The following is a 25039-nucleotide window of genomic DNA, read 5'->3' as shown; positions in this document are numbered from 1 at the left end:
TGTTCTTTACCGCGTGTAGTTACCGATTAGATAAATGCTTGTGGAACAGTCACTGTTGCAGGCAAGTGCTTTGTTTTTTTTGGAAGGATCGTTGCAGAACCTGGAATCCAGTGTGAGCGATGACTATAGATGGAGACGACGTTAACGGAGACGAAGTCAGAGAGACGCTGCAATCGGGGGGGTCCTAAAGGGAGAATGTGGATAACTCGCCACTCTGGAAGAGCCAAGTTGGGACATCGTTGTGAGCACTTCTTCGCATGAGAAGGACTGTAGCCGTTTTTTTCGGGGGAACAAATGCTTCATATATTTAGATCCAGGATACACTGTGGCATTGACGCTAAACAGTTTCTTCTGTGAACAGCCTTGATCGTGATGTTTCTCCGTACAGAATACACGGATCGAAAAGAAACTTCTGTTTACACCTGGTCCACCTGGTCTGTAGGCAGGAGACTCGACTCTTCGATAGGGTAACCAGGACGGGTGGACTGTTTGTGTGTCTGATGCCTGATTCGGGAGCTTTTTCTTCCGGGATGTCTTGCTGTCAAAACTCGTAGGGCTGCTTCTCACCGTCCACGGCTACGACAAATGCGCCGTCGGCACTTTGGCCATGTCGCTCTTCAACCATCTGCAAGCGAATCCGTACACGATGAAGGGTGCCCATGTCGCAATGCATCCAATCAAGAAGAAAGTGACAAGGAAGAAGTGAGAAAGTGAAGCAAAAAAGAAAAACGTGAAGGTGACATGACGAACTGCGACTCTGGGGTATGTTGTCTTCCTACGTGCCTACACTGTGCTTGGCTTGGCCGCTGTTCGACCCAGTTTTTCTGGTGGTCCGATGGTTTGCGGGGGGGGGGAGGGGGAGGGGGGAGAAACCTGTTTCGGTTTTTTTTCAGCAAGAACCTTATTGTGTAGAACCTCGGTTGGGGTTGCAGAGTGAATCTTTTTGGCGGCTTTTTCCAGGTTCGCGAAAACAGCGCATGTCACACACGCTCACACAAATCGGAGACGAACTCAGCTGAACCGTAGTCACTGTAGTGGCCGCTCTCGTTTCACCGTCGCAAAGTACCTCATGTTGACCAGAGAGAATTGGCCGATCGCAGAACAACATTCTTGCAGTTCATATGATGGTCACCCAACAAAAAGCCATTAGTTTCTTCGGTGAGGGTTCAGAATGGACAGAGATTTGTCAAAAAGAGAGGCGACTCTGAAGAAGGCTTTCGCCAGTATGCCTTGCTCGCTTCCAGAAAGCCGAAACGTCCGAGACTTCTTACACAGATCCTCCTCGATTTCGGTTGTTTCTTGGTGGCCGACAAGAAAGTTGAAGCCGCTTCTTCGGCCAAAACATTCTCGTGGGGAAAACCTTCTCCCTTCACTCGGCAACTTCCACACTCCGTGAGGAGTAAGGCAGCTTGGGTTACGGCGGTGCCTGACATGTCGTGAAAGCAGACTTTCTGGAGTTTCTTCGGTGAAAGAAGACTCTGTATCGGTAGATGTCACTTTCTCATGCTTGAACTAGGTTGCATGGTAAGGGGGATGCCAGCCTCTTTCGGATATTTTTGATTACCTTTGTTATACTGGTAGACGGTATTCACTTTGTTGCTTCAAGAAATAACACCAGACCACCCACTGGCCAACGACTCGGTTTGTGCGGCTGTTGCCGTGTCACTTCCCTACTTCTGTAAGTCGGACTGGCAGAGCAAAACGCATCCGGATCGGAGCCAGTTGAAGAATGCGACAAAGACGAAACGATCTTTGTTTCGGCGACGCTACGAAGACTGCTGCTTCAGACGCTTCCTCTCAAGTAGAGGGGATGTCAGTTTTCCATCTCGCATCATCGCGAGGTATTCCCGCAGTTGTTAAGACTTCTCCGCAAGTTAGCGTCGAACATCCTTGTACCGTTCTAACAACTTACACGCACAAATGTAAGTAATCCTGCATGGTATGCACCGGATTGCTTCTTCAGTTTCTACAAGTCCTGGAAGACTACGCAGTGTGATTTCCCTTCCTGTAATGCGTCTGAATGCACCCCTGTTCTTCCGAACTCGTCACAGAGCTCTGCGGCAAACTAGTGAAAATGCGAGGTGCGCGAACTCTCGCTGTCGTTGAGGTCCCGATGACCCAGTCGTACACGCTGTCTCGCTTCTTCCTTTCGTCGCGAGTGCACACCCTCCAGAAGGAAGGATCCTGAAATTCAGCTCGAGGAGGCAGCTGGTATCACACACAGCACCCTTTGAAAGTGGACCTAACAAAAGTTCCTTAACGGACGGGAGACATGCTCTGGCAGGGCTGCGTCCACACAGACTAGCTGACTAATAACTGCACGAACCGTTTTTATTTTCCTCAAAAAAGCCTTACACACGGTTATGTTACGGTCACGTTCTGTTTTACTTTCGAACGGGACTTGCAATGACTTAACGGCATTGCGGATAATGTGTTCTTTTCATACACTGTCTATCTGTGGCTTGTAACTAGTCGACGATGCTTGTCTGCCACGAAACCGCTTCGGCAGCGTGTGAAGAACACCATTCGAGAGAGCCGGAAGGACATTTGTGTCGGAATTGAGGAGCAAAACGAAGAAGGCAATTGATATCTGCTCTGAGCACTTGACAAGAGGAGGCACCTTTTAATTTATCTAATTGACACCTTTTGCCCTTCGTTTCTGTCCTGCTAACTTGCGTGCATTTCTTTACCCACCGGGTCGCTGCAATTTTGGGTCGAGTTCTTGGCGGGTACGCGACGCTGAGGCATTCGAGAAAGAAACAGCTGTCGGCTCCCGATTTTGCATCGCTATTTGACCCGCGTTTCCATTCGGGGCGTTTCTGACGAAACACCACTGTTTCTCCGCACTCTGCTATCGTGTCTCGTACTTTTTCACCGACAGAGTCTCTGCGTTCTCTGTGCGCAGGTCACTCTCCGTCCGAGTGTGCTGCGCCATCGAAAAGAAGGTGAGGCGGAGACACGAGAGAAACGCCATTGTTTTTGACCACGAACAGGGGGCCATATTATCGGGAAGCAAGTGGCAAGTGAAGAGGTCGACTGCAAACAGTGTGAGTCTTGCTGCTAGTTTTCGCATCGTTTCTTTTTGCGTGGTGGATGCGCGCGCCTCGCCACAGTATACGGAACGCACCCTGGGTTCTGCTTGGACGAAGTTTTTCTCGGAGATCTGCAGTCCAAATCGCGCAGGCGGAGACAGCGACCTTCCAACACACTTTTTGGCATGTTGCGCTGCTAGTGACCTCTCCAAGTCGCGGCAAAGATCATCCCTTTTCCTCTACAGAAGCGCCCCTTTTTCTGCGGTAAAGCTGGCCGGCTCACGCTGTCGGCTGTGGACCTTCCGCACTGAGAGACGCTGCGCCTGTGAATTCGTTCTTTTTCTAGAGTTTATTCAAGTTCGCTTTTCTGTACGAATGAATTTGACTCGCATCCACTTTCTTTTGGAATTTGCGCACAGAGGAGTCTGCGAATTTCCTGCGCAGCCTCCGTTCCTGTGCTCGGGATTTCAACCACTGCGCCTCGACGCTCTCCTGACCGAGGAGAACGTCTCCCGCTCCGATTCAAAAAGAATATCCATTCGCTAACGCATTCCTATTCAGGTGCGCACCCTCTTCTGCTGTTTCCCTTCTGCATTTCTTGTCGCCTTTTGAGAGCGCAACCATGCGTCTCGGCGCACAAAACGTCGGCGGCTGAGCCGGTGATGTGAATGTCCGTCCACTTTTTTGGGTTGTGTGTCCTGCAACTCGCAGGTTGAGACCTCGAAAAGTTCCTGTGTTTCGCTGTCTCTGCTGCAAAATGTCGACTTCTCTGTCGAGTATCCGAGGCCTCTCGGCTACCCCGCCCGAGAGCGACATGAACCAGCCGTCGTCTGGCGAGGCCGAAGCAGCTCCTTGCGAGAGGTCTCCGCCTGCGCAGGCGTTCGGGGAACATCCCACAGTCGCAAACCACATGAATAAGGATCAAGGATCTGTCGATCTTGGACTTCTGACGGGCACAGAGGACAATACGTTGCCCCCTGTCCCGCCTGCGCCTCCGCCAGACTCTCCCGGCCAGGTTTCCCTGTCACAGGAGATCCGTTCCGGAAACTCCCCTCCTCACCCAGACCTTGAAGCGCTCGGCGCATTTCTCGCGGAGTACGCATGCAATCTGGACAGGGTAGCCGCGCTCGACGGCAGAGCCGACAAACCAGGAAGCCTCTTTGGCTGCGCTTTGCTGCCTCACGTCGAGGCCTCGACAGCTTTCGTGGTTTCTCCTGCAGCGTGGAGGCGCTTTTCGGAATCTTCTCTGGACGTCACCACTTTCAGCAACTGGGGGGACTCCAGTGCACTGACGGAAACTCCTGCATTCGACCGAAGGAAGTCTTCGCGACGAGACCGCCAGCACTGTGGCTTTCAGAAAGCCAGAGAAAGCAGCCGAGAAGCCGCGGGCAGCGACAGTCGCCACCCGCGACACCGGGGACAAGGAACTGGGGGGCCCCCGCAAGGAGAGACCGTCGGCGCTTCAGCGTCGCAAAGAGCAGTTGCCTGTCAAGCACTCGCGGACGCAATGGCACTTCCCGCCTCTGCGTTTCTCGATTTGCATGGCCGGCAACCTTCGACCTTCTCGATGGAAGAAGCTTCACCAGCAGCAGCTGTGTATCCGCATGACCTCGTTTCCCTCGCGAGTCTTCGCCAGGGCCTCTCGCGCGCAGTTCCGACGGCGAGGCCCGTGGGCAGAGTCCAAGACTGGACCAGCACTGGCACGACGCTGTGGGCTCGGCGCTTGCGGGCAGCTCTGGATGCGTTTGTCCTCCTGCCTTCTTGGTACGGTGGAACGGAGAATCGTCTCCTGCTCGAAGAAGCCGCCCTGCTCCTCGCCAATACGGCGACATGTGCCCTGCTGGAGGCCTACGCTATCCACGCCTTGCAGCCGCGAGCTGGTGCGCCGATTCCCCGCATGCGCTCTGCGCCCAGCTCGTTGCCTTCGAATTCCTCGGCCTGGTCTCGCCACTATCCGTCTTCTCTCACATCCGGTTTCTCTGCCTTCTTCACCGGGTCTCGACCTCGAATGCCGGCCTCCTCGGAAGGGTCGCAACTCGCGTCTGGCACTGCTGAGACATCTCTGTCACCTCCTCTCGACCGTCGCGCAGGTCCAGTCGCGCCCCGGCCTCGAAATGCATCTGCTTCCCTTCGTCTGTGGAGCCAGGCGCACTCGGGTTGTTCCCACTCCGTCGACTTCCACGGCGTCTTTCGAAGCGCTGCGTCGCCGCAGCCTCTGTCGTTGGACAGCTGCTTGCGCCAGTGGAACACCGACCTCTGCGCAAGGTCTGGATTGGGTGCGTTCCCCGCGTTCCTCTTCGACAGCCGCCTGCCCCTGGGCGCGTTCTTCTCGTCTCTCTCTGCCGCACCCCTGTCCGCGCTGCCGCTGCTGCTTCTCGAGAGCCACGGAGGAAGTCTGGAGGCGGCAGGCGGCTCGCTCCCCGGCGCGTGGACCTCAGAGGCTTCAGCGGGGGCGCCGAGCCGAGCGCATGCAGTCACAGACTGGGAGAGGCTCGGGGCCCCAGCGACCGCGCTGAACACCGGATGGTTCACCAATACAAATCGGAGTGGGGGGATGTGCCACCCTTCGCTTTTACGGAGTTTAGGAGCCGCGCGATTGCGGAGTCTGGCTGCCTGGTCGACCGCGGAATCCGATGCTTTCTACCTCAGGTGCGTCTACAGTTTGAAGACCCTCGTGAATTTGTACATGCGCTTCCCGCCTCTCTTCTTCTTTCCGCGAGAGACACAGGGAGACCAGACTTGCCCGAAACGCGGGAGCGAAGACGCGTCCGCGGCAGGCGCAAACTCCGTACTTTCCGCCGACTGCCAGCAGCAAAGACTCTGGACCCTCCTGTTGATTGTGTCTGGCGGCGCACCAGTTGCTGGAGACGGGGCACTTGGCAGTCACAGAGGCGAAGCGAGAGAAGAAGCGGAGGTGACAACTCGCGCTCGTGACGAGGAAGAGAGAGGGGAGTTCGAGGCTGGATACGAGGCTGGCGGCGCGCCTTCGCATGCTTCACTCGTCGGAAGCGAGTACGAGACAGACCGGTCTGAAACGAGGAATGTGAGGCTTCAACAGACACCCTTCGAGGCCCGCGCCACGCTGCGCTTGGTTGCCGAGGCGCTTCTTTGCTCAGCTGTTCGGAATGGCCGCGTCAGCGACATTTTGGTGATCATCTTGTTCTGCCTCCGTGAGTCTCTCTGCGACATGGCGAAGCATTCGCCGTCAATCCCTTCTTCTTTCTTGTCTGCTTCCTCTTCTTCTTCCTCTTCTTCTTCGTCTTCTTCATCTGCTCCGTTATCTCCGGCGCACAGGCGGAACGGCCGTGTCCGCCGCGGTGGGAAGCGCTGGGGTTCTCACCAGCTCGAGGAGTTTCAGCTCCTTTCGTTGTTCGACGATCTATCTTGGACGACGCCTGCGCCGTGCGAGAGAGATGCGTCGCTGTCGGAGTCGCCTGCGCTTCGTCTCTCCAGTGACCTGCGGGTGGTCGAGTGCGTGGGTACAGGGTTACCTGAGTTCGGGTGCCTGTCGCGGGCGTCGTCCAGTGTCGACGCGGACTTGATGCCTGCGGGGCTCGCGCCGGGGCCTCGACGGCCGAGCCGCGACCGCCCAGACGAGGCGAGCTACCACGGGACTCGTCGCGCTTCTGGCCAGTTCCACATCGACCCTGAGATCCTGCGAGAAGCCGACGCGACCGCCGCGAGAGCCGTGCCGGCGGCGCACCCGCCTGCCCCTGAGGCGGACGAAGGAGACGCTGCGGAAACTGAAGAGACAGAGGAGAGCGGGGCCTTGGTGGAGACGCTGGCGGGGGACGCGGGGCGGGGGGCGCGAGGCGGCGAAGGCGCCCGACAGAGACACGACCGCAGACGCAGACCTGCAGAGACGGGAGACACCATCGACTTGTCGATGATGGAAGACGGCATCGAAGGGAGTCCTGGTCACCGCGTCGCGTTTGAACGCGATCCCACCGAGGGGTCCAGCGAGCTGCTGTCTGAAGGAGGGTCGTCCACGAGTTCGTCCACGCAGTTCCAGCCCACCTCAGTGTCTTCGGATCTCGAGGAAGACGGCCGGCAGCAGAACGGGGAAACCACCAGTGAGGCCGCGCTTCGGACGCGAGGCTCCCGAAGAGGGAGTCGAAGAGACAGCAGTCGCTCTGGAGCCTCGCGGCGAGGTGGGGCTCTGCTTTCTTCGCGTTCGAATTACCTTTGGGTGGAGGCAGAGAGCGGATCAGGCCGGATCCGCGACAGTGGCGAGAGCAGCGGCTCGACGGACGAGGCGAGTGACAGGTCGGATAGCGTTGGGAGAAATGCGCGTGACTGTCGGCTCCTTCCAGGCTCTGAACTTCACCGAAGGCCCTCACGCGAGACGCACAGCGACTCCGAGGACTGGGAGGACCCTCGAGGCCCAGATCCCTTCGGTCGCAGACGCCCTCGACGATGGCTCGCCCCAGCGGCCGCGAACCTTCTGTTCGTCAACGAGCAACGACGCGCGGGGGTCAGAGGCTTGGGGGGGATCTCTGGAGGCGGCCGACGAGGCGATGGCGTCGGTGGTGCTTTGACGCACGCGCCCGGGAGACACCGCGGGGAGTCTGCGGCGTTCATGACGCCCGTCGGCGTGAGTGTCCGCAGCAGTCAAGTGAGTTGCGAGAATCCAAATCTGATTGCAGCTCGCCTTACTGAAGACAGTCGCAGTCACACGATCACCTACTTTCAGCTGCCTTCAGGCGTCGAGCCGGAGGACCTGGACCTCGTCTCGGACATCCCTGCAGTCTCGTGGTCCTTGGAGGACAGCGGCACCCGTGAAGCGTTCCTTCTTGGGGACACCGAGCCTCTATCGGCTATATCGAGGGGTCCGGCTTTATCAAGTGGACGCGGACAAGCCGGGGAGGCTTCCAGTGCTCACAGGCGAGCCGGCCGAGGGCGAGACAACGAAGGCCTCTCTGGCTTCCCTTCCAGTAACAGCCCCGACAGTCGAATCGTCTGCCGGTACACTGCGGCGTTTCCAACCTCGTCGCGTGCTCTCACAGCTGACGTGGACGGTGTGCCGAGCGTGAGAGAGCGACAGGGCGCGCAGTTCCTGTCCGACGGATGCACACCCTTTGAGACTTTTGACGGGGAAGATTTGGAAATGCGTCTCGAAGGCGACGACACGAACCCTCTCGGTCTACCCCGGACCGCGTGGATCCCCGCCGAAGGCCCCGCAGCTCGCTTTCTCTCTCAGACCGTCCAGGGCGAGCTCCTCGACTCTGTCGCTGAGCCTCTGTGCACGGTGACCCACACAGTCGCCCCGAGGGTGCCTCGCGAGTCCCAGCTGTCTCCGGTGGGGCCGCCCGTGGCCCCTGTCGAGCGCCCGAGGCCTGTGGGGAGTGTGGGGTCGCCTCGCGGTTCGGGCCGATTCGCTCAGCGGGCTTCGTCTCTCTCTGCGCTTGGGAGCGAAGGCGAGTTTCTCGTCAGTTCGAGGTCAGGGCGAGAGCCGCGTTCGTTGTCCCCCAACGGGCCTGAAGAGAAGGCTGCCGATGCTTGTGTCGAGGACCTCGAACGACTCCAGGAACGGCTTCATCGACGACGCGGAGCGAGGCTCGCGGCGACACGGGAGGCGTTTCTGACAGGTGTACATGTTTGTCAGCTTCTTGTATGTGAAAGGATTTCTTCCGCGTTGCTCGCAGAAGGCGTCATTGAACCTGGCCGATGGAGTCCAACGTCCGACGCTCTCGTCGAGGTAGGCGTCCTCCTCGGTGACGCTCACCTCGCTTCCTATTCCACCACAAGGGTGCGAAGAAGAAGGTCACCGACTGCTTCTGTGGCGGACAGGAGGAAGGGGGACGAAGCGGCGTTCCACGATTGCTTTGGAAACGCCGACTCGAAGATCGTTTCAGATGTGATCGGTCGCGGGGGCGGCCAGCAGACAGATCAACAGCCACCAGGGCCTTTCAATGCCTTTGGGGACTCTGACGAGGCAGGCGATCCTCGCAGGGAGGAATCTGGTGAGGCTGGGAGACTTGGGGGCGAGAGCGGCGAGTGGCGGGAGACGCTCTATTGCCGGCGCGTGTGTGGAGGCAAGGGCGCGGACGAGAGACAGTTGGGGACGCTCTGCGGAAGGTCTGGAGCCTGCGGCATTCGCTGCGACGGCTTGGCCTGGACCGTGTGGGGCGAGCCGAACCGCAGGAGACCGGCCCGTGCTACGGGAGCCTCCAACGGAGAGAGCCAGCGAGGGGAGGAGGCAGGGAACTGGCGCGGGGCGAGAGCAACAGAAACCGAGGCGGAAAGCGGGAGGTATGTACATTTGGGCGATCGGTGGACGGACGCGATGAGGGAAGGAGAAAGACTCGAAGGTGGAAAACGAATTTGGTGCATGACACTCATGCTGAATATCGAAGAAGGCGAACTCGACGTCTTCGTCGATGGCAAGCTGGTAAGAAGCGCAGGCACGTAACAGAGAGGGAACACAGAACGAGAGCATACACACATGCGCCTTTTCACCGGAAACTGTCGTGGCCTCTCCGTCTGGAAGGCGTCCGCTGTATCCCAGGCTGCATGTCAGCCAGGCATCTGCTCGTATCGATCTATCCTGAAGTCGAAGCACGCCTTTTTTCGAATTCATCTGTCTACATCTCTCCACCTCTATCTACCTATATATATCTTTCTATACCTATCTCTCTGTGTGTGTATATCTCTCTATATCTCTATATCTCTATATCTGTATGCCTATAGATGTCTATATATGTCTATCAACCTATCTGTCTATCTATCTATATCCATCCGCATATGCCGTTCTAGATCTCTACGTACGTAGGTATTAATGTGTGTGTAATTGTAGGAATGAGCGGGTCGGTGTTCTCGGAGGATCTCCCACCACTCCATTGTTTCGATGATTTTGCTGTCAACTGTCTACGGTCTACCAACAACTCTAGATGTATAGAGGAATGCTTACATGCATAGAAATACATATATGCGTATACATCTGTACGCCTATATATATATATATATATATATATAGTTATATCGGTATTTGTTATTTGAATGTCGCTGTGTCTTGCGTGTTTTGTGTTTCAGGTCCATACGTTCTGTGGGCTGCCGAATGTTTCGTTAGCTTGTCGCGAAGTTGAGGCCAGGTCTTCGTTGACATCTACACTCGGCTATCGATTTGCGGTTTCTCTCTCGTCACCCTCGCACGTTGTGGGGCTCCTGCCTCTGCCGCGCCTGTCTCCGTCCGAACTGGACCGTCTCCTGAATCACCACTGCCGTTCTTCCAGGGCGCTGCTGCCTCCGGCAGCGTGCACCACAAGCCACCCAGGAGCTTTGATGCTTTCGCTTAGTCACGCGCTTTTCAGGCTTGCGCTGAAGGCGAAGTTGACGCGTGAGGCCAGGGCGGCGGTGGGTGGAGCAAGGCCCAGCGGCGCGAGGCCGTCGCCGACCGCGCTGAGGGCCGAGGAGCGAGACGGTCGAGACTGCGGAGGAGCCGCACAGCGGGAAGGAGAGCAAAGTCTCGTGAGTCGAGAAGACGAGGCGCGGGGAGCATGTCTGCCCGATGCGATGAATGTAGGCGGTGCCGGCGTCAGTGCGTGGGTGAACGCAGACGCGGTGACTTGCGGCCTCCTGCGAGAGTGTCTCAGGCTCTCCTGGGAAGTCCTTTGTCGGCGAGCGCTGCGTGCAGCACCACTTGAAGAAGGCGAGACAGGTAGGAGGACGGAGCGAGCTGGGGGGCGGGATGTGGAGTCAACAGACTCGAGTATCTTCTCCGTTGTTCGTCGTGGAGACTCCGGACAGCAGGCCGAGCAGAAGGGCTCCCAAGCCTCAAGCAGTGCTGAGAAGGTCGGATCGTCTCCGCTCCCGAACGATCGGTGTCCGGAGCCTCCTGCCTCGCCACGATCGACCTTCGAGGATGACGCCGCCGTAGGCACCTTCTATTGTCTCCTTCGGATCTGGATCCTTTTCCTGCCTTCTGCGCCGCTGCAACGGTCTCACCGCTCGGAGGTAGCCGGCAGTCAGCTGAGCAATTCGCCTGCACAGCTGTGTACGCGCGACCCTGCAGACCCTCTGTGGCTGAGAGACGTTCTCGTTCGTGTCTCTTCGCCTTCGAGCGCGTCGAATGTTTCTGCGGGCGAGAGAGAGGCGTGGGGAGATCTTCCACTGCCGGTCTTTGCTCTCGCGGCTCTCGCGTACCCCGGCGGATCTTTGTCTCCGACGCGATCGGATACTGAGTTGGGCTTCGCGTTGTTCAGGCAGGCAGCGAACGCGAGGAAGGAGACGAACGGAGGCGAAATGCGGCTTGGGGGAGCTCGAGAGCGTGCTGGGCTGGACTTGAACAAACGACGCTTCGAGCCTGCGTTCTGCAAACGCGTTCTCTCCCTCTGCTCTCCTCGCTGGCGGCGCCTCGTCCTCAGCGCCGCAGCCGAGGCCGCCACGCTGACCTTCTGCCGAACGCTCCTTCTGGCACCTTTCCTAGTCACTGGAGTCGACAAATGCTTTTTCTCTCTCGAGTTCCTGCGCCTCGCCCATCCATCCTTCCTCGACAGAGACGAAGAGGAAACGCCAGAGCCGCTTAACCCAGCAACACAAAAATCAATAACAGAGAAGGCAACAACAGAGAAAGAAGTCAACCGCGGAGACGTTGGCGGTGTACGAAGTGGGGTGGAAGGTGAGACATGCGAGTTGGCGCTCGGAGAGAGATCAAGGACGCGACGGCGGGGAGCGTCGTCAGAAAGAAGAAAAAACACAGAGGAAAGATCTGCCAGAGGTGGAAACTCCACAGACGCAGCGGGGACCGGATGCGCTTCTACTTTTGTCCTTGAGCGCTCTGAAGAATGTAGACACATGGGGGCTTGGGCGCGAGAGGCAAGGGAAGCCGAGAAGGACCTCGAGGAGAAAGGACGAGTCCGCGAAGGAGACAAAACAGCCCAGCAACGCGCCGGGGGCTTTGGTCACCTGCTCTGTGCGACTCTGCCGGCAATTGTAGCTGCGCTCGAGGACTTCCATGCATGCGTCTACGCTCCTCTGCTTCCAGGGAGTTCGCGACGAACGCCGAAGGCTTTGCTTTCATGTCCTGAGCGCCGCACGCGGGCGGGGGACAGTTGGCATGCAGGAAGCAGTTCGCGCGGCGCGTGGAGAGAGGTTGAGACCGACTCATCGGCTAGACCTGCTTTGACGGGATTCGAGCTGTCCAGTTTAGCGTCGAGAGTCGTCGCGGCTCTAGGAGTGTTGGGCACCGATGGGGGCGTCCTTGCCCTCGCAGTGGCGCACTGCCCTCCTTTCCTTATTCTTCGCCTTCTGCGCGTCTTGCTCTCTCTCGCCTGTCCCCCGGCGCAGGTCCTTCTCCAGGGGTCTTTCGACAGCGACGGCCCAGCACAACCGACTGTGAGGATCTCTCGCGAGGGCGGCGACAAGGCCTGGACGAGGCAGCACAGGCGAGAAGAGAGACGGAAGCGACGCGTGGACGCCTCAGAGGGGTGCCAGACGCTTCGCGGCCTCGGAAGAGAGACCCAAAGTGCAGTGGTGTTGGCGGCGGTGGGGCGCTTGACCCGGCTTGTCATCCGGCCCTTGAGGCGCCTGCTTCTCCAGCTCTTCCTCTGCGTGCGCAGAGAGTTCCTGCATGCAATTGCTGAAGAAGAAGAGGAATCCAAGCGAGCGAGCGAGCGCGATCGTCGCCAAATGGCGCAGCTCATCGGGCGCTGCGAGGAGGAAGCCCGCGAGGCTCGCGGAGCCGAGAGGATAGGCCCGGCGGGCAGGCGAGAGGAGTGCCCGAGGAGATCACAGGAGAGCGGACCAGCGGCAGGAGACGGTGGGAGGGCTGGGAGGAACAGAATGAGACAGGGAGAGACAAGAACGCGGGCGGAGAGGCGGGAGGCTTTCGCAGCCGGTCGGCCGTCGACGAGATGTCCCTCACGAGCGTTCCATGTCGGATCGCTTTCAGAGAACGAAGAGGTAGACAGTGCTCTCGAACAAGCAGACCTCGAAGCGAGTTCGTCCTCCGTCTCGGAAGCTCGTGGATCGTGTCGAGCACCCACGCATGCAAACGGACCAGAGAGAGGAGCGAATCGCGCGCCGACTGGGGAGGATGGTGAGAGTGCGTCCGCATGCGCCTTCCGCACAGGCAGCTACGTGGAAGAGAAAAGGCAGCCTCGATTCTCTGGCGTTCCGGAGTTCTCGCGGCCTCTTCGCGACAAATTAGAACGCCATTTGGATCTCCTGACTGCAGTCACAGAGCTCACTTTCGATGCCGTTTCATCTGAGCCAGAACCCGTCTCTCTGCCCCTCCCTACGCGCCCGGATGCTTCGACTTCTTGCTCGGCTTCTTTCTGCGGAGGTTCTGTCCGTGTTGAGGTAAAGTGTTCGGAGCGTCTCCTGGCGCGCGTCTGTACGTTGCTCGTGGACCAGATCTTCTTGTTGATTCGTTTTCGGAAGCAGCAACTGTTTCTCTCCGTGCTGCCCTTTCTGTCGCACGCGTTTTCGTCTGGAAGGCCGAGAAGAAAACCTGAAGGTCAAATGGCTGGACTCCTCGAACGCCTGGACCTCTGCCTGGTGGGCCTTCTCCCCCGCCTTCTTCACTTCGCCGGCCGCCTCTCCCAGGCCGCCGTCTACGCGGACCTCGTGGTCGCACTCTGCACCTCTGGAGCCCCAGCGAGTGTCTGTCTCCGCGCCCGACGGCGCGAGAATCCCTCGAGGGGCGCCGGGGTGGCCGGGAGGGCCTCGGAACCCAGTGCATCGGACGACACAGAGGAAACGGAGGCAGAAGACGCTCGAGGCTCCGTGAAGGCAAACGCTGGTGTGGCGGGAGTCTTTGAGGAGCTCCAGACGCAGTGGAAACAGGAAGGAAGAATCCGGTGTGCTCAGAAAGAGAGACAACAGGGTGCCACTGCCGTCCTGATTTGCTGGCCCGACGTCTTGCCAGCTTTGCGGGATGCGTTGATCGGACAGCGAGACAGGACAGCCAGCGGACCTCCTATCCGCCGCCGCGGAGCCGCTCCCTCGCCCCTGTCTTCCAAAGACGATACAGAGTCGGACTCGCTAGATGGCGACCGAAGCTGGCTCCGCGAGAGTCTGTTCATGCTGCCGCCGTCGAGCGCAGCCTATCGCCGCGTGTCTCAGGAGTCCTGCTGCATCTATTTGCTCGAGACAACGCACCCTTTGTCGACTGTTGCAGACTTTTATCTCTGTCTCGACTTCCCTCGTCTCTTCGCGTCTTCTCGGCACCCCAGTCCTGCCGCGCAGCCGACGGTGGCGACCCGGAGCCCCCAGGATTCGTCTGGAGGCGGAGACGCCGGTGCGGCCTCCGCGGAGACCGCAGGCCCCCACAGGACGGTCTTTTCCACCCGAGAGGCCTTCCGGCTCCCCAGCGTCCCTCGAGAAGGAGATACCTTCCTGGGGCTCGAAGCGGGACCTGCTCCAGGCTTCTCCCACTGGTTGCAAGAGGAAGACGAAGGCGACAGAGACGGCGCACAGAGAGTGAAGATCAAATTCGACCCGAGGAGCAACATGTCCGACTCGGGGGCGGAACTCCACATTCGCGTAAGATCTTCGGGGAAGGGAGAAAGAGGAAAAGCAACGATGAGGGGGTCGATATGTTGCGAAGAAAAGGGTCGTGTCGCCGAGAGGTGTATGTGTCTCCGCAGTCAGGAATCACAGATTGAGCTTTCGATGTTTGTTGTGAACAACGATGCTACGATTTATCAAGTGATTCAGGTTTGTACTCAGCAGAGGCCAGAGGGGAGGGGGTGCGTGGATCGTGAGGAAGCTGCAGAATCTGCTGGTGGAGACCTTCCCCTCGTTCTATCTTTTTCTCCTGTCTCGCGCTGTGCTTCATCTTTCTTCGGGCGTCACTGCTTTCAGGGCCTCTCTGAGAGTCTCTATCTCGCTGATGCTGCTGGTCCTGACTTTACGCCGTTCCGCCTTCTGCGGCAGTGCCCAGCTCCGATTTGTCCATTTGACTTTTCTGTTTTTTCTCTCGTTGGTATGTGCCAGGTCGTCACGGCGCACGGAGTGAAGACTTACCAGTGCTTCGAGCGAAACTTCCCCAAGCTGAAACACCGGGACGTCAAATCCATCGAGGTCAGGAAATGCGAACCTTCTGCAGCTGTCCGAGTCCTGATGGTTCCGGCAGAATTCGCATTGCCGCCGCACTCGCTCCGCTTTCTTGCCGACGTCACAGTCCTCTTCTTTGTCTTCGTTGTGTCCTTCTTTGCCATCTTCTCCGGCTCCTTCTTTGTTTCCTTCGTTGTCCTTTTCTCTGTCGTCTGCTTTGTTCTCTACTTTGGTACCTTCTTTCGTGAGCGTCGCCCATGTCCTGGTCACTGTCTTGATGCCGCAGGACCCTCCGGAGGTCATGTGCTTGCTGGGCGGCACCTGTTGGTTTTTTTTATTTTCAACCGCTGCACTTCTGACCGCTTTCCCGAGAACCTGGCTTTGGGATCTCTGCGACGTCTTTCGTTTTTTAGCGGCGTCACCTGTCTTCCAGCACCCTTCCTTGCGGCCCTTCCTTTTTCTTCTCGTAGCACTGCGACTGATGCTTCATACAAATTCATACTTATGTGCACACATATGTATATCTGTTTGTTACATATATATATTTATATAAATATATATATATATATATGTATATGCTACTATACATTTATTTATTATACATGAGAGTCGGTGCTGAGAGCTGAGTGAACGTGGAGTCAACTCTTCGCTTTTGTCTGTCCTTCTGAGAGTTGTGGCCGCCGTCGGTGCGTGACGCATGTTTTGAATTCTTCCCCCTCAAACTGCAGTACCCTGACGCTTTCGCTTCTGACTCCTGACTCGCGGTTGTCCGTCGCTTTCGAGCGGTGTCTTTCTCGGGCTGTGATTCGTGTATTTTTGTTTCTGTTTTTCCTTTTTTCCTCAGTTCGATTTCGGCTCCGCGTACCCGAGCGTCGACTGGGGGTTTCGTTGTCAAGTCGAAGCCTACAGGAAGGTTACGCGACATGCGACCCACCCTTCGCTCGAGCTTCTTCTCGTCACCCATGACGCCGCCTTCACTCTCATTCACCACTTAGTTGAGGACTTGGCTCCGTTTTCTTCCCCGTCGCCCTCCCCCTCCCTTTCCCCGCATGCAGTTCTCGGATCCTCCGAGTTTGCTGGTGCAGTCGACGCTCTGAGACCTCTGCTCTTGTCCCAGGAACTTGTCTTCGCACTTCCCTCGTCTTGTAGCTTTTCTTCCAGTCGCCTGCCTCAGGCCTCCGAACGATCCCCTCGTTCTTTCTCAACTTCTTCCTCTGTTTCCACTTCTTCTTCCTCGTCTGTCTCTGCTTCTCCGTCTTCTTCCTTTTCTCCTTGTTCGCTGTTTCCTTCTTCACTTGCGTCCTCCAGCACGGCTTCTACAGGTTGTTTGAACTCTTGGCTGACAAGCGCTCGCAGCTTGTATACGGCGGCCTCTGAGGTCCGTCGACTGGCCCTCGACTTCGCTGTCTCGTCGGGCAATGACCTTGCTTCGCCCCCGCGCCTTCCCGCGCTGTTCGCCTTCGACAAGCCTTCTGTCTGTTCTGCAGTCTCTCGATCTGGACGGTCTTCTGGATTCCCTCGTCTTCCGGCGTCTTCACGTCTGCCGGCTGCTGTCTCAGGCGATTTGAATGCGGTGTTGATGGACTTCGTTCTTGGCAGATCTGGCGCCTCTCAAGCGATCATCGCCCTTGGGGACAAATTCTTTTCAAGTCCTCTCTCGAGGCTTGCAGGACCCCCTCTGCTTCCTGGAGGGTTCGCCCACATGGTGACAGCGGAGCGCGCGACGCTGTCGCTTTATTTGCTGCTTCTTCCGGCTGCGTCCGAACTGTTTCTCTCTGTGCTTTCCGCCTTTCAAGGGATCGATCCGGCAGCCGAAACTGACAGCAGCATCCAGGGACAAGGAGTGCCAGGCATCCAGACGAACAGCAAAACAGGGGAGCGTCTCGACCCTCCTCACAACCTCCCCGCCCAGCCACAGACCAGCCCTGCGGAGGCTCCGCAAGCACAGTCGTCTTCTTCGTTTGCTTCTTCTTCACCTCGGACTCCTCCACTGCGTGAACTGCCTCGCGGCTTGCAGCTGCTGTGGCACTTGGCGGCGCAGACAGCGCGACTAGCTGTGCATCAAGGCGCCCAGGCGCCCTCGTTGAGGTCTCAGCCGGGAGGCGCCCGCGAAGGAGTAGGACCCGATCCCTTCAGGAAGGGTGAAAGCGAAGCTTCACATGCGTCCGAGAAAGCGACGCTCGCGCGAAGAATCACGAAGAACGCGCTCTTTCTCCTGTCGTGGATGCGCCTGTCTCCAACTGCATTTGCAGCGCGAAAAGGACGCCCCTTTGCCGGCGACATGCCTCTGCCGCTGAATCCGATCAGCCTCCGGTCCTGGCTGCTGAGGGACCGGACGCTGCAGGCCGTCTTGGCGCTTGCCCTGCAACCCTCTGCCTGCGTCTCGTCGGACGCCTCGTCAGGGAACCAGGAGACTCTGAGCCTGGCCCTCCAATTGCTGCAGAGCTACAACGCGCGCATGAGCGTCGCTGCTGAGGCTCTGACCTTCTTGCTGAGGACTCTCCAAGCGACTGTCTCCATTCACGGTGTCATAAGGCGAGGCAGCAGAAGAGCGAGCGCCGAGAAGGCCTACGAACGGAAGGTCCCAGGGGCAGACCCGGGGGCTTCTGGGGAAGGCGAATCTCGGAGAAGGAGACCAGGGAGGCAGGAGTTGCGAGAGAAGAAGGGACTGGAGTCATGCGAGGTGTTTGATGAAGATGTCGAGTGGCAAGGATCCGCCCGAGTCGGCGAACTCGCCTGTCTCGCCGTTGATGCGTCCTGGCGACTTCTACGCTTCCTCGATGGCCTCGCGGCGGCGCTGCTAGGAGAACAGAAGGCGAGCGGGGAGTCCGTCGTACCTCTCGTGGCTCCGTCGGCGTTGCCGAGGTAGGACACCGTACATATCGCAGACAGGTAGTGCGTTCGATACACCCCGAGACTGAGTCTGTTGCGTCTTTCCATTTTCATGATTTGTTGGAGGAATGTGAAGACGCGCTTTACTTCCTCGAAGCTTTGCTCGTAGGTGTGTCTGAGCGACTGGTCGTTTGAAAAGGCGAAGCAGCACGAGTGCATCTCTCCTCGCTTCTGTCGATCGCTGGTGTGCGTCCCTCCAATGCAGGTGCTTCGTCACGGACTACGAGCGAGTTCTTCGGCCAGTCCTCTCGTTCTGTGGGGCACCCTACGCTCCGTCTCTTGTGGCTGAGCCAACGGCCTTCTCGCCCCACGCTTTGCCTGGCCTCCCTCAGTTTCTCCTCCAAACCGTTCTGCTCGGCAGCTGTCCCCGGTCGTTCGCGGCGCTAGGGAACCTCGAGTCGCGTTCAGCGTCTCACGACTCAGGCGCTGCTGGGGCAAACGAACCCGTTGGCGTAAGCGCGTCCCTCGTCGCCGCCCTCTGTGGTGTGACGGAGACGCTCAGCGAGTTTCTTTTCCTGTCTCCGTCGGGGCCCTCGCAGCCGCCGAGCGTCTCCAATCCTTCCTACCCCTACGGGTGCGCGTCTCAGGTTGCTGCGCTGTCTCGCGCGTGGCTCGCGCCCTTTCTTCTGTCTCTTCTCGTCCTCGCGACTTGGTCTCGCTGCCTCCGTCTTCAGGCTCTGGGCTTGTGGACCGAGAGCGAGAAGAAGGCTTTTCCGAAGGACGAATTCGTCGAGAACAGGAGGTTCTCGGAAGACAGAAAGAGGAAAAGCAGCAAGGGAACTGACGCAGAGCATTTACGCGACACGGCGGACCAGGCGCGTCGCGTTCTCCGCTGCGTCGGGAGAGTCGTTGATGCCACAGGCCTCGGCTTGAGGAGATTTCTCGACTGGGGAACGCCAAAGAGACACCTTCTCCTGCCGACGGTGTCTCCCGCGTCCGCCCCGGGGACTGAGGCGTCAAAGCGAGCTCGCAGCCGCCCTGGCGCGAGAGCCGCTTCGAGTCCAGTTGTTGAAGCACGCTCGAATGAGGAGGATGTCCAGCAGAGTCAAACTCCGCGTCCGAACGCCGCACAGCGAGATGACAGAAATGTCGAGAAGCGTAGCCGTTCGTCTTCTCGTTCGGCGTCTGACGCCGGCGTCCGATCGCGTTCCGCTTCTGCTCCACAGGGAAAGCGTTCTTCCCCCAGCACTAGCAGCACGAGCCTCTCTTTGCACCGAGCAACTTATCCATGTACTTCTTCTTCTCGTTGTCCCCGCGGCCTCCCTCTAGTGACGTACAGCGACGCTGTCGTTGAGGTCGCCCTCGTCTTCGTTCCACTTCTTTCCTCTCACTCCCAAGAGGCATCCCGCCGTCGACCGTCGTCTTCTTTTCCACGTCGTTCGGGTGGCGCGCGCGCGGCGGCGCTCCTGTCGCTCCCGGTAGACGGGTCGGTTTCCAAGGTATTGAGCAGACATTTTCGAAGAGTCGATCAGTGCGTGGTTTTCGTAGATTCCCCGGACGAGGCAGACACACAGGACTTGAGTAAAGATAGCGACGAGACGAGTCGACCTGCTGGACGATGCCTGGCTTCTCCTCTCGACCAAGGGAGATCCGACGCAGGCGCGCCAGCTGCCCTTCTCCGCGCATCTTCTCCCTGCACATCTCATCTGCGTCCTGCATCGAATGCCTCAGATAGAACTCCAACCTGTTCCTCCTCATCTGCGTCTTTTTCTTCTTCATCGTCTTCTGCATCTTTCTCTCAGCCTTTGGGCGCACCGTCAGAAAGGCCGACCGCAAACGGGCATTCACCTGCTGTGAGGAGGAGCGGGAAGCCCGTGCGAGTCGAACTCTGGGTGCGAACTGCTGGGCAGGCCTTTGCAGATTTGCTGGCTTCTCAGGGACCTTGTTTAGGGGGGGCAGATTCCTTCCGTTCGGGCAATCAATCGTCAACGGCCTCGAGTCGCCACCGGCGCAGGCGCGTGCGGTATTCTTGCTATGCGCTTGTCACCTCGAAGGCGGCCTCTGAAACAGTGAGAACGCAGATCGGGGGACGCCCAGACCGCCTGTGGGGTGGAGCAGTTGAGGCGGGAGCGGCGAGCGGACATAGAAGGGCGGCAGGCGGAGACTCCAGAGAAGCAGGGACGGTGGACTCTGAGAGGCATCTTGATACGCGTTCGCGGCGCCACCGAGAGAGTCAGGAAGAGCATGTGGGCGTCTACCCCACCAGGCGACGAGGCGCCGAGGGCGACGACGTCGCGAGGCTTGAAGCCCAGCGCAGTCGGAACCACGCGCTGGCGCCTCAGGTGGCTGAGGCAGTGACGGGGGTCGCGGCAGATCGGCCGCCGAGAAGCGGAGGCCTCGATACTGTCTCCGAGGGCGAGAGTGGCGGTGGGGACGGTGAAGGGTCGGAGGGTAATGCTCCGACTATACGGCGAACCCCCTCAATGCGTGCGCGGTTCCTGACAGGCGAAGGCGATCCCTCGCCACCTGCAACAGGCCGCCAGGACCCATCCGGATTTCTCCTAACTTCGTCTGAACCCTCAGGAGAAGAGGGACAGAGATTTCTCACAAGCTCTACAGGAGAAGAAGGCCTCGAGCGACGCCCAGCAGGCCCCGCTTCGTCGGCGCCTGGAGCGACTGCTGGCGACAGCGAGGGGGCAGCGGAGACAGACAAAGACTGGTGGCATGGAGGTGTGGAGAGCTCGACGAAAACGAAGCTTGTGCAGCTCGCAGAGAAGACGGGCGGTGCGCCAACGTGGTTGGGCACACTACCTTTCGTTCGTCTTCTCGTTCCCGACGCAGAAGCTTGGCAAGCCGGAGCTGAGCGCGCTCTGCGGTCCAAGACGCCTCGCGTGATGTTCTGCTCAGGCGACCGCATGCCCTCTGCCGGGGTCCAGGTGACCCAGACGGTGGTCTCCAAAGTCCGGTTGGCTGTGGGCGAAGAGCGAGAAGAAGGCGAGAGGCGCTCTCAAATGCCAGACGCGCATCCTAAGCGAGGTGGAAAAAAGGTGAAGCCTCTGGGCTTCGTCGTCGCCGAGCTCGGGCAACTCGCCGAGTTGACAGCGGACCAAGTTCAACACGGCTTCGAGTCGCATATTCTCGCTCTCGCCACTTCCAACGCTGACGGTACTCCACGACCCAGTGCAAACCTGGGCTCGCGCCAAAAGACTGCTCTTGCCTCCTGTACTGGCGTGGAGGAAGGGGAGTCTCTGACGGGGGTCCTTCCTTCTCTAGGTGTCCAGGGAGAGTCTTCGTCGGCAGTTGCGCGATCCGAGAAGTTTCTCAGCTTGAGGCAGCAGTGTGCTGCGGCACTCCAGACTCTCGACGCCCTCGACATGCAGCGCAACTGGCTTCACATCTCGGCGGCGATGTCCGAGTTTCTCTGGATGTCTTTCAGAGCTGCTGTGGGCGTCGCTCTGGGTCCCCACGTGAGGCTCATTTCTCGCTTCCTGGACGCGACAGAAAGGCTCGCGACCCGGTCGGAGACGCATGCGGACTTTCATGGGGCAGCGCTCTCGCACCCAGAAAACAGGAACAACGAAAGAAGCAAAACGACGTGCAAGGGGAAGAGTGACTCGAGGGAAGCAGGCGCTTCTCTTGGGGTCAAGGACAGCCCCGGCGAGGGCGAGAAGTCGGCACAACGTCGAGGAGAGAACGGTGGACAAAGAGAACGGGTGGAAAACAGGCATTGGATGGGGAGGCGAGAGAGAGAAAACGCTGGGGTATTGTCTGCTGTCGGCGTGTGTTTGAAGCACTTCGCTCCGCTGTTGCTGTGGAGCGTCCAACAGCTCGAACATGCATCGGCGAAGCTCCCCGAACGAGAAGGCGACGGAGACCTGACAGGCGGCCGTCGTCCTGAAGCTGAGGGCAAGATGGGGGCTGGAGACAGAAACGAAAAGGGAGAAACGCCGAATCGAGAGGCCTCTTGTTTGTCTCTATCCGCGTGTCTCCGTCGGGTCGTTGCGCGTGGAAACGCGTCAGAATCTCAGGAGTTCGGTAACCTTCCTTCTGCCTCTCTCCCTCTGCCTTGGGCCAGCCCCCCGCCAGTTGCAGCGCTGATGCTCCGCCTTCTGGATGTCTCTTCGAACTTGTCCAGAGACCTCGACAAGCGTCTGTCGACTCCAGAACTGTCTGGCGCTTCCTGGGCACCTCCTGCCCATTCCGTTTCTCGACCTGCCTTCTCGTCTTCACTGTCATCCCAAGCCTGTCCAGGATTTGCAATGTATGCTGCACGGAGCACACCAGAGTCTCCGGATGCGTCTCCGTTCTTTGACCGTTCCCCGCTCCTCGGGCTCCACATAGCCATCCAACGATACTTCCACCTGACCCCCACGCAGGCGCCGCCTCTCCTTCCCGAGATGTTCCTCTGCGGGGTAGGCCTCGGCAGCAGCTACCTCGCCGATCTGCTCTGGCATACAACACTGCAGAGACAGCCGGCGTCCCCACCCTTCTCTCCGTCGGCTTCCTTGTCTTCCGCGGCTGCCTGCCCCTCGTTGACGGGGGCCTCAGGACCTTTTTCGTCTTTCTCTGAAAGCGAAGGAGTTGTGGTGAACAGGTGCCGACTCAGTCCCGCGTGTCTGCCCGCTCTGCATGCAGCGCTTTCAAGGCACAGGCGCCAGCTGGTGGGGTGGAGCGATGAGGCAAGGAGGCAAAGCCGACGCCTCGCGGCAGTTGAAGCCGAAGCCGCAGAAGCCAGCGAGCGTCAGGAGCGGCGAAACGGTCAAGCGGAAGGAAGCGGTGGACGCGAGGCAGCTTCAGGGGGTGGAAAGAACAGCCAAAGAACGCGTGGGAAGCGATGGCGGCAAACGGAGACTCAGCCTGAGACGAGTACTGCAGAGGCGGCAAATGAAGAGAAGAGAATACAAGAGGTTTCTCGGACCCGCGCCAGGGCGCAAAACTTCAGGGAAGGTGAACCCGAAAGCCACCTGGACGCTCAAGAGAGTTTTGAGGAGACGGAAAGTCCGAGACCCAAAAACAAGGAGAAAAACGAGGACCTGCAACCTTGCTGTGTATGGACAGAGCAGCGCCCTCTGTGTCTAACAGCGGAGACTGTCGCTGTCGCCGTGCTCCAGCTTCTTCAGTGGATTGTTGAGTTTCGAGGAATAGATGATGCAGACGAGAACGACAACCACGTCCAGGCGCTCTGGGCGACAGGACGACTCGAAGACAGGGTCCTGGAGTCTGCCTTCTATCCCACAGACTGTGGAGGCTTGCGAGAGGTGTCAAGCCATGAAGTTCAACGAGACGCCGGCATTGAAGAAGCGAATGGGGCTTATGCGGAAAAACTGGTCTCCAGGTTCGAGGCCACAGAGAGCCGCCGCCACGACTTTCTCTGGATGTCAAATCTTCTTCCGCGTCTCCTCGCCACGAGTGTGTGGGGTCGGCCTTACCTCGGGAGATGCGTATTTCGGTTTGTTCGTCTCCTGCTTCTGTCGCGGCTGCGGTCTGCCTTCCTGGCCTGCTCTCGGTCCCGCGCCGTCGAACGACGAAGAACAAATGAGAAAAGGCGTTTCTCTGGCGAGCCTCAAGGCCGCTGCGGAGTGCGGCCCACCTCAGGGATCCTGCCGGACCCCGCAGTCCTCGCGCCGCTGCTTCCGGCGCCGCCGGCGTGGTTGTTCTGGGACCTAACTGGTCTCGGCGTCTCCGCTTGCTCTGACGAAGGAGAGACTCGCTGCCGCTCTTCGTTCTTCCCTTCGTCGCGGCAGACGCGAGGAGATCGAGGCTCAGGGGGCGCGAGGAGCGGGGAAGCGGAGACAGAGCCGCGTGGAGTGTCGGCAGATGCAGAGAGGCGAGAAACCGGCTACGGAGAACGGCAGGATGTCTCAGTGAAGACCGAGATGGAGCGCGTCGGCGGTTGTTTCAAGGGGAAGAAAGGCAAGGGCCGAAACCACACACCTGGAGAACGCGAGACAACGGGAGCTTTCCGCAGGTCGGGAGTTTCTGCCACTGACACGGCTGAAAGCGCATGCGCCCGCGAAACCTCTTCTGCACGTCTCGCTGTTTGTGCCTCAAGAGAGACGGAAACGGAGACGACAAGGTTCCCTTTCCGCAGCTCCGCCTCTCCGCCACAGGACAGGGAGATGGAATATGAGAACGCAGTTTCTTCAACTGGCCCTCCCGGTCCTCGGTGTGCTTCGCCTCTCTGGAGCGCGCCGACGCTTCTGCAGTTCGTGGTCTTGAGAGCAGCTCTTCCTCTGCCTCTTTCGGGGCCGTGCTGGTATCGGCTCGCCATCAAGCCTGGCTGCGGATGGTTCAAATTGACGGCCTTAAATGGCTTTTCGGTTCGGCGGATTTGCCTCGGTCAGGCGAAGCAGTCCGGAATCAAACACTCAGACCTCGTTCCGTGTGTGGGGCTGGAAGTGCCGACTTACAGGGCAGGAAAAGATTTTGGCTTTAAGGTAAGAGAAAGAACGGAGTCGCCACTCTTCTCCATGTCGCTCGAAGTGCAGCGCGTTCGCGCCTCTCTGGAGTTGCCTCTGCATCCACATGTGGATCGACCCGCTTGAGAGGCTCGATCTCGTCTGAAAAGTCCCCCTGAGTCTCTTCTCGAATGCAAGGGATCTGTCCACTCAGTCTATTGCGCGTCGTGTCTACGTTAACTCATTTTGTCGAGAGTGCACTGCCTGCGCTTGTGGAGCGTATGAAAATGACAGTGTTTGGCATTTCTACCTTTTGGACTGTAATGGGTGCCCACGTACGCCAGAAGTCGACGTTCGACTCAGCCGAACTGGACTTGATTTGATGTCCTAAAAACACAAGCACATTCATGTTTCGTCACGAGATTCGTTCTGACCAACGATGTAGGACTTGGCCATGGAGTTTTCATAGGTGTATGCCTTGGCGTCCCTGCAAACTCTGAGCCTGTGGTGTGTGTTGCACTCCGTTTGCATGCGCGAGAGGGCTTGAACTCTTCAGTGTCTCCATCTGGTGCTCACAGAAGGAAGTCGACGCGTAGGTCAGTCTGGAAATCTGGCCGGTTGCGCGTCGCAAAAGTTACGGGCTTCTGAGAATCCTCGTGTGAGGCATCGACTGTGCTGGCTACCACCACCTCCTTGGTTTCCTTTCTCGCGTCACAGTGCTTCTCGTCTCTTCTCCGTCACCCGCTAAACCGCCATCGTATCCATCCACACACCCACACA

At 58.6% G+C, this 25039-nt stretch overlaps 1 protein-coding gene across 1 annotated transcript in view; it reads left to right on the top strand.

Moving 5' to 3' along the window:
- Positions 1-25039, top strand: part of TGME49_280660 (HECT-domain (ubiquitin-transferase) domain-containing protein) — a gene marked incomplete at its 5' end in the record, with an annotated part of 62756 nt that overhangs the window by 2380 nt on the left and 35337 nt on the right. The window contains 9 exons of the mRNA XM_018781862.1: positions 555-702; positions 1245-1399; positions 1854-1922; positions 2906-2945; positions 3744-9423; positions 10065-14516; positions 14970-15056; positions 15874-17894; positions 18127-24298. Of these exons, the coding sequence (XP_018637208.1) occupies positions 555-702; positions 1245-1399; positions 1854-1922; positions 2906-2945; positions 3744-9423; positions 10065-14516; positions 14970-15056; positions 15874-17894; positions 18127-24298 (18824 nt within the window). The remainder of the gene's footprint in view (positions 1-554; positions 703-1244; positions 1400-1853; positions 1923-2905; positions 2946-3743; positions 9424-10064; positions 14517-14969; positions 15057-15873; positions 17895-18126; positions 24299-25039) is intronic.

The sequence above is a fragment of the Toxoplasma gondii genome, chromosome VIIa (assembly GCF_000006565.2).
Source record: "Toxoplasma gondii ME49 chromosome VIIa, whole genome shotgun sequence".
In the NCBI taxonomy this organism is placed as follows: domain Eukaryota; phylum Apicomplexa; class Conoidasida; order Eucoccidiorida; family Sarcocystidae; genus Toxoplasma; species Toxoplasma gondii.
The sequence above is the reverse complement of the archived record's forward strand: the minus strand, read 5'-3'. Positions and strand labels throughout refer to the sequence as shown.